Below are 12,222 nucleotides of genomic sequence, written 5' to 3'. Positions count from 1 at the left end.
AAATGATTCTCTTAGAGCTCCACCTTAGAGATAAAAATTTTTAAATTAAAAAATTAATGAATATTTTTGTTCTGTATAAAGAAACTTAAGAAAGGATAAATATAAAATTAGAATTAAAAATAACTTCAAACCAGGATTTCTTAGGAATTGCACTTAAAAATGATATTTTTCCTCATGGGTTTTTGTGATATTTTCCATTTTTGTGAATAAAATATCTGCCAGAGACAAACAATTATCAACTTATAACTGATGTATTTTACAATGAGCATTTGCCATTTATATCATTGAGTATGGCAATATTTGGCAAGAGCTTATTTACTCCTCTTTAAAACTATTTTTCCTTTCAACACAGGCAATTCATTTTGCTTTCACTAAACATATTAATCATAAAGATAAAAATCCACCAGGTTATCCTTGGGCAAGTTAGGCTTTTATTGGATTTATATGAAATTCATGAGAACATTTCATTGTATTTCACTGTAAATTATCAGTATGAAGTAATTTTTATTGCTCTAAGAAAGATATTTCAACTGCTGCCCAAATGAAGTGAACAATGAGACTCAACATTCTGTAGGAGGACAAAGAAATAACCAGGATGTCAGAAATTGTAACATGCTTCATAGCACAAAATGAAATAGAATGTGGTAATCAGAGGAATTTTTTGGTTCCAGGGAATGTAAAAGTTAGCTAATAATGCCAGTTCCTACACCTTTTTATCTTGGGTGGGTTTTTTCCTAAAATATTTTCTTTTTCTCTCTCCTAACATTTATTATAAAACAAAAGGCAGATTTATTTTTGCACATTTATATATATAACTTTGTTTGCAAAAGTGCTTTATGTGAAATCTCATAAACCTTCTAAAACAATTGGTAAAAACCCATAGCGTCTATATAAATGAATAACTTTTGTTACTAAATTATAGATTTATATTCACATATATTAGAAAGTTATTTTTAAAGAGCTTTATAGTTTTTATTTTTCTGATCTATACTATTTGTTGGTTTATTAAATCAATGGAAATAGTCAATGCATTCTTTATTTTTTGTTACCTTATGTTAATCATAGAAAGTAAAACTATTTTAATCATTAATTATTATTCATCAATTTAAGAAGTGTTTATTGAAGAATATGTCACTGCATTCTCAAAGGGAGGTTAAAAATTTTCCAACTCTGACTTGGAATGTCCCAACACAGTGTGAGAGCACACCTCTAGAATGGGTAAAGGCCTGGTAAAGAGGCTGTTGCCGTGACACAACTGACATTTCTTGATGGCCCTAGTATAGCTTTGATTGTGGGGTTTTCCTCTGGCTTCAGAACCACTATTCTCAAAACTAACTTGCAATACAAACCCCTTGTACTCTAAATCAGATTTCTTAACCTATCTTCTGTTGAAACACATGAGAGCTAATGCTCATGTGCTTATCACATGACTGGTGCAATACAGGCAAGAGAGCGATGACTTAAAAACAATTTTTAGATGATGGCTATAAATCCACATCTTTACTTTGCACTGGAGAAGCATATTTGGTGAGATACTAGGGAGTCAGCATAATTTTATTGTTGGTACAGCCTTGAAGCAGCTCCAATATAAAGAGTAAATCAATTGCAAACTACAACACTAGATATACTTTATGTTTGATCTCCACAAACTTGAGACTTGTGAGCCATTTGAGAAACATTCCCCTAAATCTGATATAATATATTAAGGTGTGAGTGTGTGTGCGTGTACATGTACGTGCGTGCGTGTGTGTGTGTGTGTGTTTGTAAATGCACTAAGCTTTCATAGCAGTGTCTTCTTCCTGCCCCAGAATCAGATCTACACAATACCCTTAATCAGATATAGTCAGAGAAATGTTGCCTGAACACCAGTAAAAAACCTTTAACTTAAAAATAATGAATTATTTTGTAAAATTAATCTGCGTTTTCTTGGAGTGTCTTTCCTCCTTCATTCTCTCCTTCAGTCACAGTCACTAACATTTCCTAATTCCTTCTCTCTCTTTCTTCCTTTCTATTCTAAGAGTACTCTTCGGGGTATATGAATGACACTCTCAGCACTGAATGTGCTATTTCAGTTTGCTTTCCTGATGTAGTTGCTAGTTTTGTACTTATCATGCTATATGTTCTCCCACAGAATAACTCTCTCACGTAATTGATAAAAACATACATTTCCAAGGAAGCTAATTAAGGTTAGGACTAATCTGGCATCATTTGCTTGTGGATTCACTGGCCTTGCATCTTAATTCCATTGCTTTTAAATATGTTATTTTTTAATTATTGATTTCGATAGAGAAAGAGAGAGGGGGAGGGAGATAGAAACATCAATGATGAAAGAGAATCATCAATTGGTTGCCCCCTGCACATCCTCTACTGGGGATGGAGCCTGCAATCCTGGCATGTGCCCAGACTAGGAATCAAAGGATTCACTGGCCTTGCATCTTAATTCCATTGCTTTTAAATATGTTATTTTTTAATTATTGATTTCGATAGAGAAAGAGAGAGGGGGAGGGAGATAGAAACATCAATGATGAAAGAGAATCATCAATTGGTTGCCCCCTGCACATCCTCTACTGGGGATGGAGCCTGCAATCCTGGCATGTGCCCTGACTGGGAATCAAACCTGATCTCCTGGTTCATGGGTTGATGCTCAACCACTTAGCCACACTGTCTGGGACTCAATTCCATGGCTTTTAAACAACCTGACTAAGCTGCTCACTGAACATAGAAATTACAAAGAGAAAAGCATAAAGCATGCAGTACAGCTAGATTATACATAGATTATACGTTCTGGGGGATATTGATGCTAAAATTCATATAAAGTATACATTTTATATGTGTGTGTGTGTGTGTATTTATGTTGTATATAATTTTTAGAGAAGTTTTTGTTTTAAAGCAAAATTAAGTGGAATTGCAGAGAGTTCATGTATACCCATCTCCCTCCACACTCAGATTTGGTGTCCAGAAAACACTGCCTCCTCATAGACAGTGCCTTTTTGCTGTGTCCTCGGGAGGCAGAAGGAGCAAGGTAGCTGTCTTCAGCCACTTTGACAAGGTCACTAATCCATTCACTAGGGCTTCATGACGTAATCACTTCCCGAGGGGCCATCCCCAAATATCATGACATGGGGTGAGGTTTCAACATAGGAAATCTGGGGAGGCACGGACACTCAGCCTATGGCATGGCATGTATCCACGGTTACAGTGTCATACAGAATGACACTGCTCTGGAAATCCTCTGTGTGCTATGTACTCAACTCTTCCTTCCCCTCAGCTCCTGTTAGCCATTGATCATTTTATTCTAGCCACAGTTTTGCCTTTTCTAGAATGTTATATAGACAGAATCAGACAACATGTACCCTTCTTAGATTGACTATTCTCACTTAGTAATATGCATTTAAGGTGGTGCTAAGATTTTTCAGTTTAAAACAGGGAACAATTAATCCTGTTCATTTTTTTACGGAATTATATAAAAAGATATGACCTATAATAATTAGGTAACTTCAAGGGTGACATTAAAATATAAATATAATGATATTAAATTTTTGGAAAATTTATTAACTTCTCAAAGAGAGAATATAGAATATGTACTTTCAATTCAAAAGATAAACATAGTTCATCTTCCATGAGTAATCATTTTATTTGAAATGAGAACTGGAGGAAGCTTTTATATTAAAAAACATCTATATGCAGAACATTCACTAGATAAAACAAGAGACTTAAAAGAAATGTTGAACTTACAGAGAAGTGCTTCCGGCTAAGAGCCTACTTAGACTCCCAGAAGGGTGCAAGTTAATATTCTCTTACGTTAGAAATATTTCAGTGGAAAATTTGAGAAGTGATTCAAGGGAGATTTAATTTAAGACAAGACATATTTTGACGGTTGGATAGTATCTTAGATTGGGTTCCCAGAGAAGTGAACTCTGAGGCAAAGATTTCCATTAGAAGGTCTATTGGAAATTCTCCCAGGAACAAGCCTTGTGAAGTGAAGGAGCAGGACTGGGCAGAGGGAGGGTTGAGCTGTGATGCAGGTGCAATAGTGGGACTCAGTGGCTGCCATGGGGAACTCTCGGGTTATAATGGTCCTCATAGTTGTCCCAAATTGAGACATATGGGTTGAGTCATCTTATCCACAATTAACCAGTCAATGAATGGAGCTGTTCTTGTGAGGCAGTGCAACTTAGAGGGAAATTCCTAGAGCTGAACTCATTTGTGAGTTGTCATCTGGTAATTTCCTGGCAGATGTGAGAATGAACACCTTAATCTTGATGGAAGATGTGCCGGATGCCAATTCCAGCATGAGAGCAGGGCTGAATCTGGAGTGGCTAAAGGCATTTCCTCAAACCTGAAAAGGATGCATTAAATTGATTGCCTGCTGCCAGACAGCTCAGGGCATCTTAATCTACATGTTATTGCCTCCTACTGGCCAAACACCTGAACAGCCATAGACAAATTTTTCCAATCTGACAATGGACTCTGTAAATGAAACCTGCCCCTTTGATGTGTATATCTCTGCCTCGCCTCAGGACAATTTGTGTTAATAAAAAGCAAGGGGTCCTGAGACAAGGAGATCTTAGTTACTTTAGCTAGGCTCCTTTGACCTCCAATGCCTTTCAAAATTATGCTTCGTCTCTGGACTCTTTATTAAGTTACGCACAGCCTCTTCTCCAGATTACTGAACCCTTCTTACTGCCGGAACAAGAACCCCAGCAGACGGAATCCACTACTGGCAGTAGAACACAGAATCCTTTATAGACAGTACAAGTGCCTCAGCTTTTTTGTTTAGAAGGGTCTAGAATAAGTGAGTTGTGAGTACCTTTTGGTATAAATGGCTCTGAAATTTGATGACATTGCTACCTCAAAATAAAACTAGATTTTCATCACATGCAAAAATGTTCATTCAATTTTTTTAACCTTTGTTTAGTTCAAAAAATAAATGTTTAGTGAATAAAATATTTTAGAAAAAAATTAAAAGTAAGGATGTCTGCCCTTCCTTAAATATGAGATGAATCCAACAAAAAGAATGAAGAGAAACTATTTAATTGACCATGGCTTTAAATATATAGTTGTATTTATATATATATATTGCAAAGCCCAGTTTACTTTCTAAGTTTGAATTTACAATGTTGACATTGGAACACTGCATATTATATGCTGCTATGCCAGAACTCCTGGGCTGTTACTTGCCTTGAGTTGGAAAACGGTCTGCATTTCCACCTGTAAATCTTCGTCCTTTTAATTTATGTAAGGTTTTTGTACGCGATTCTTTCAGAAATGACAAATTTTGGTTTTCTACTGTCATGTGAGAACATTAGGCCCCAGCAACACGTCATTGTGAGGAAAATAAAAGTGCTGCAGTAAGAAGTGAAAAAAAAATGGTACTAATGTTTCAAAATGTTTACGTCTCCAAATATTAAATATGTTAAGTTTGAATTTACAATGTTGACATTGGAACACTGCAATATTATATGCTGCTATGATCTTAGACGGTTAGATAAAAAAATGGTACTAATGTTTCAAAATGTTTACGCCTCCAAATATTAAATATGCTGGTTTTCATGAACAAAGACTCCCTGAGATACCACATAGATCTCAGATACATAGAGTTTGATCATAGTGTTTGAGTTTAAATGCATTCTGAATATAACACCACCACTGGAGAGGGAGAACTTTCAAATTTCATTTTTAAAATGAATTCACACAACCATCTTTATAGATAAAACAAATAATTCTCATATATTTTATAAATTAAAAGTTTAAAATGTAAAGAACACAAAATAAACTATTTCTGAATTGGTCCCCAATGCTATCTATTTTTTTCGCTTAATATACTGATGTGCGCATCAACAACTGTCACAGAACAATGTGAAGAATAAGAACAGTTAAATGATATTCTAGCAAATTAATACAGCCCTGTATATTTAATTCCACTAATATTCCAGAGAATAATACAGTCCTGAATATTCACATATATTCTCTGACCTCTAGAGAATATATGTGAATATACAGGACTCTGCTGACACTTTAAGTTTTGACTTAGAGTTGCTGCAGAATACTTCCACATAGTAAAAGTTTATCAACTGGCATTGTATCTTTTTACACTCAAATTTTATGGACCTCACTATCCTCATCTGTAAAAACAGAATGTTGTTTCTAGTTTCTTGGGACATATTCCTAGAAGTGGGATCACTGGGTCAAATGGCAGTTCCATTTTTAGTATTTTGAGAAAACTCCATATTGTTCTCCACAGTGGCTGCATTCCCACCAGCAGTCCAAGAGGGTTCCTTTTTCTCCACATCCTCGCCAGCACTTGTCATTTGTTGATTTGTTGATGATAGCCATTCTGACAGGTGTGTGATGGTACCTCATTGTTGTTTTGATTTGCATCTCTCAGATGATTAGTGACTTTGAGCATGTTCTCATATGTCTCTTGGCTTTCTGAGTGTCCTCTTTCAAAAAGTATCTATTTAGGTCCGTTTCCCATTTTTTGATTGGGTTGTTTATCTCCCTTTTGTTAAGTTGTATGAGTTCCCTGTAAATGTTGGAGATTAAACCCTTATTGGTGATAACATTGGCAAATATGTTCTCCCATGCAGTGGGCTTTCTTGTTTTGTTGATTGTTTCTTTTGCGTACAGAAGCATTTTTATTTTGATGTAGTCCCATTTGTTTATTTTCTCTAGTTTCCATTGCCCTAGGAGCTGTATCAGTGAAGATATTGCTTCAGCATATGTCTGATATTTTGCTGCCTGTGGATTCCTCTAATATTTTTATGGTTTTTCCATCTTATGTTTAAGTCCTTTATCCATTTTGAGTTTATGCTGTGTATGGTGTAAGTTGGTGGTCTAGTTTCATTTTTTTGCATGTATCTGTCCAATATTACCAACACCGTTTATTGAAGAGACTGTCTTGACTCCATTGTGTGTTCTCGTCTCCTTTGTCAAATATTAATTAAGCATAGTGGTTTGGGTCAATTTCTGGGTTCTCTATTCTATTCCGTTGGTCTATATGTCTGTTCTTGTGCCAGTACCAGGCAGTTTTGAGAACAGTGGCTTTGCCAAGAAACTAGAAACACAAATCAGAAATGATATATGCACTCCTATGTTCATAGCAGCACAATTTACCATAGCTAAGATTTGGAAACAGCCTAAGTGCCTATCAGCAGATGAGTTTTAAAAAACTGTGGTACATCTACACAATGGAATACTATGCTGCAGTAAATAAAGAAGGAATTCTTACCATTTGCAACAGCATGGATTGAACTGGAGAGCAATATACTAAGGCTTAATAAGCGAAATAAGCCAGTCAAAGAAAGATAAATATCACATGATCTCACTCATTTGTGGAATATAATGAACAACAAAAACTGATGAACAAAAACAGATGCAGAGACAGAGAAGCATCAATCAGACCGTCAAACCTCAGAGGGAAGGTAGGGGAGGTTGGGGGTAAGGGAGAAAGATCAACCAAAGGACTTGTATGCATGTATGTAAGCCTAACCAATGGACACAGACACCAGGGAGGTGAGGATATGAATGGGGGGATGGGGGGGGCAATGCGGGGATAAGAACACATATGTAATACCTTAATCAACAAAGAAAATAAAGACTTGTTTCTGAGATTTAGATAAGGCATTTTCTCTTAATCATGTTTGCATGTTTTGTGGAGTTCATATAATTCCTAATTGGAAATTAATTGACTTAAATTACCAAAATATTTTATGTTTAATAAAGAATAAATATAGCTGACAATGTTTCAACACTAGACAGAGATATAACTCTCCTAATGCCAAAAGTGACTTGATATGCTCTCTTTTCAGGTCCTGTCACAACACAGCCACCACCTTGTGAAGCTGATCAATTTTCTTGTGTCTACACACTCCAGTGTGTCCCTCTCTCAGGGAAATGTAATGGACAGGAGGATTGCATAGATGGATCGGATGAAATAGATTGTTCTCTCAGCCCTCCTCCTCAGCTCTGCGGTAAAAGGGAGTTCCAGTGCTCTACCCACGAGTGTATCCCATCCCTCCTGCTCTGTGATGGAGTGCCTGACTGCCACTTTAATGAAGATGAATCCAGCTGCTGTGAGTCATTTCACTAACTTAATGTGCCAGGGAAGAAATGCTGTTTGGGAATGATCAAGAGAGCTTGACAAATAAAACAAAATTCTCTAGAGTCATACCATGACCATATCATCAATAACATAGTTCTTTGTGTTGTGTTCCTAAACAAAACATATAGCCCTTGTTTAGCATCTCTAGAAGCATTCTATTTGTGTAGTCACATTAATCTCTGTTAAACTTATCTGATTTCCTTTCTTACTCACCTCTGTGTCATTCATATGGGGATGGTCTTATGTATTGGTTAATTTTTTAACAAATGTTTATGGAAATGGATTAAAGACATGTAATTATCATTTCTTCCCACCATAAATGTTAATGAAGAGGATCAAGCAAAGCGCTATGGGAAAATATTCATTTCAATGAATATGTGTAGTTAGGGGCTAGACCTGGACAACTACCTGGGCAAATATAATTTCATTAAGAATCTGTGTAAACTCTAAGGATATAGGTTTAATCTCATCCTTGTTACTACCTGTGCAGTCTTGGGAAAGTTATTTGAGTCAGTCTCCTCATCCATATAATACCTACCTTTCAGGGCTGTGAGGATTTGAGAGAATACATGTAAAATCCCAAGCCCTTTTATTTAGCACCTTCTATTTTCATTATAATTAGCCTATGTCAGAAAGAAAAGGAAGAGTTTTAGTTAAGTAATTATGCAAAACTTTAAGGTAAGCACATAATTGTGATGGGATCAAAGCACCATTATTATCTTATGTAATTATTTTTATTTGCTTGATTTTATAGTATGTTATCTATACTCTATTTTTGGCAAGGGCTGCAATAATAGAGCTCCATAAACCATATGTTAATGACCATATTTTTTTTTGAAATAGTAAAAAGCACTTTGGAATGTAACTGTAAGAGGGGAACAATGAAATAAATATAAGGCAATATCAGTGCCCTATTTAGTGTGGGCATCCAGAATTATAGTGACTATTGGAAAAAACTAAAGATGAATGAAGGAAAAGGAAGGCAGCCTTTGAATGTTTAAAGGTTTCAGCCTTAACTGTAAATTTAAAAGTAAAATAAAAAAGGTTTCATCCTTAAATCAGTGAACTTCTTTTCCTGGCTGAAACTTAGAGATTGGTTTTCTATCTCCCTGTTATTAAATACGAGTATATTCTTTCTGTAATAAAGCCAACTTGTCAAGTCTTATAATATTTTCTTAGAGGCAAGGTAAACAAATGGAAATGAATAGAAAAGAAAAAGTCTGTCTAATTACTTATTTCTTTTCCCATCAAGGTTTTAATGTTATTTGGCTGATAGGAATCATAGTAAGTTCAATATAATCACGTGATATTTGACTTTAAATAGCAATGCTTAGGAAAGTACTGTATCCTTATACTTTTAGAGATTTGTTAAAAATTGGTGTTTGATGCGGTAGCAATATCTGAAGTTCTGCTCCTAAAGGGAAATAAGTCCACATTAGGAATAGACTGCTATCATGAGAGAATTGCTTCTACCCATCTCTAAAGTATTTAAGAGTTCTGACTCTATACGGTAAATTGTATGAAAATGAATAATGGACAAAATGCTGGAACAAAATTACAAAATAAAAGCATCCAATGATGGAAGTTTCCTCCCAAGGGGGAATAATTTTTTTTTCCTGGGCTTACCTACTGATTTAGAATGATATTTTGTAAACTCACATTCATTCATTCACATGTTCACAAACTTTCAATAGGAACACAATTTATGCCACTTATTGTATTGGACATTTATGGTTCAGGTGGATTTGGTATTGTACCAGTCCAGTTTATAGACACTTCTTATATTACTGAAGGAGATTGGTGAGTGATAGTTGGAAATTCCATGTGATAAGTTTTGTGAGAGAGATAGATACAGGGTCATTGAATATGTAGGCAACTCTAACTATGGTGCTAGGGAGTCTGTAAACTTTAAAAAGAGCCAAATTTGGAAAGACAAGTAGTCATTAGGCAAATAGAGATGCTTAATTCCAGTGAAGAATGTTCCAACAATAGTGGAAAGGTTCTTTGAAGCATATTTCATATAACTAGAGTAATTTGTGGTGGGAAATGTATAAATAAGTCTGGAGAGGCAAGCAAGGACTCAATCTTGAAGAGGCCTCCCCATCATGTCAGGGCTACCCAACCCTTTAAGTAGCACATGGAATGGGCTGAAGCAAGGGAGAGGACTGCTTAGGAAATGTTGTAGTCAAAATATAAAGGCATTGGTTAAATAATGGTGTGTGGTAAAGATAGGAATAGATTTAAGAGACATTAAGGTGAAGAGGAAGAGAAAATAATCAAGAATAGTTTCTAAGTTTCAGATTTAGGCACCAGGACAACTGATCTACCATTTCCTGAACTGGGGAAAATAGGAAGAGAAGGACTTGTTACGGTAAGATGGTGGCTTCATTTTTAAGCATGCTACATCTGTGGTATCTGTGGCACATCCACAGAAATATTCAGAAAGTATTTAGAAATGAATATCTGGAGCTCTGGAAAGAGATAAAGCAAGATCTATACAGATACATGGCCACCAACATATGATGGTTAAAACTGTGATATAGATGAGATAATAAAGAGTGAAAAGAGAAAGTGGCAGACAAAATCCTAAGGAACATCTAAAAGACAGTTAAGGAAACCAAGCATTGAAAGACACTGAGATGAGGACCTAGACACCTCAGGACAGTAAAAAGAGATTGATGATCTGACAATAAAAAACTGTAATTATCAGAGTGTCCTCAGGTTGGAATGTTTTGTAGAGATTAGGCCTAAAACATATCTAGGCTGGGAAAAGCAAAAGGTGGTTTCAATCTATTTACCAAGATTTCAAGATTTCATCAGATATTACATCATTAATATTCTGTCAAGAAATAGATGGTTTGTTGATACTATATAATTTGAGAATATTTTAATAAAGCGCTTATTTATTAGGGAAATATTATGCATAGGGAAACCAAACAGGATAGGCAGAATAGGGGCTTTGATCACCAACACACCAAAGCATGTAAGAGGAAGAAACAGTTGTATAAATCTGGAGTCAAAGAGGTCCATTAAGAAAAGTTGTGGTGCCTGAGCTGGTTTGGCTCAGTGGATAGACTGTCGGCCTGTGGACTGAAGGGTCCTGGTTTGATTCTGGTCAAGGGCATATGCCCAGGTTGTGGGCTCAGCCACCAGTAGGGGGTGTGTAGGAGGCAGCCAATCAGTGATTCTCTCTCATCATTGATGTTTCTATTTCTCTCTCCCTCTCCCTTCCTCTCTCAAATCAATAAAAATGTATTTTTAAAAAAGTTGTGGTATTTGGTTAAAGGGTGATTTCACAGTCACTTCCCTTATATTAGTCTCCTGCTGGTGCTACCCATTTGCCATACCTTAACAAAAGTTAAACCTAATCAAAATCCAAAGGACAAAGGAACTTGTTAATGTGTCCTTATAGTTTAGTCTCCCAGAGCCTAAAGCAGTGGTTCTCAACTTCTGGCCCTTTAAATACAGTTCCTCATGTTATGACCCAACCATAAAATTATTTTCGTTGCTACTTCATAACTGTAATGTTGCTACTGTTATGAATCGTAATGTAAATATCTGATATGCAGGATGGTCTTAGGCGACCCCTGTGAAAGGGTCGTTCGACCACCAAAGGGGTCGCGACCCACAGGTTGAGAACCGCTGGCCTAGAGCAAGAAGAGGAGGTAGAGAATGACTCAGAAGAGGAAATGGAAGCTATCCATCAATGATAAACACAACTGTGGAAAACATGTAGGGAAGTGGATGATTTACCTATTTTCTAACTTTAGTTTGTCCCAGTAGAAGTTGATATGTCCCAGTAAGTTGAATACCACTTACCGAACACTTGGAATGGGTCATGCTCCTAAGATTTGTAGGTCAACATTTATAATCAGTATTTTTATTATCAGCCTTTAAATATGTTACTTATGAACGTAATGTCCTATGGTACTTCTCAATCTACTCTAATAAAAGAGAAACATGGTAATTAGCGTACGACCGCTTCCCTTCCCATTGGCTAATCAGCATATCCTTATGCAAATTAACTGTCAGCCAAGATGGCGGCCGGCAGCCATGCACTGAAGCGAACAGGGAGGCTTGCTTGCTCCAGTGACGGCGGACTCCAACGTTCCCCGCCT

General features: G+C 36.2%; 1 protein-coding gene across 1 annotated transcript in view; it reads left to right on the top strand.

Annotated features, from left to right (window-relative positions):
- MALRD1 (MAM and LDL receptor class A domain containing 1) overlaps positions 1–12,222 on the top strand; it is a 63,086-nt gene that overhangs the window by 39,473 nt on the left and 11,391 nt on the right. The window contains exon 3 of the mRNA XM_014539387.1: positions 7,812–8,075. Within this exon, the coding sequence (XP_014394873.1) occupies positions 7,812–8,075 (264 nt within the window). The remainder of the gene's footprint in view (positions 1–7,811; positions 8,076–12,222) is intronic.

Source organism: Myotis brandtii, unplaced genomic scaffold (assembly GCF_000412655.1).
Source record: "Myotis brandtii unplaced genomic scaffold, ASM41265v1 scaffold215, whole genome shotgun sequence".
Taxonomy (NCBI): Eukaryota; Metazoa; Chordata; class Mammalia; order Chiroptera; family Vespertilionidae; genus Myotis; species Myotis brandtii.
This window is presented reverse-complemented; position numbering and strand designations above follow the sequence as displayed.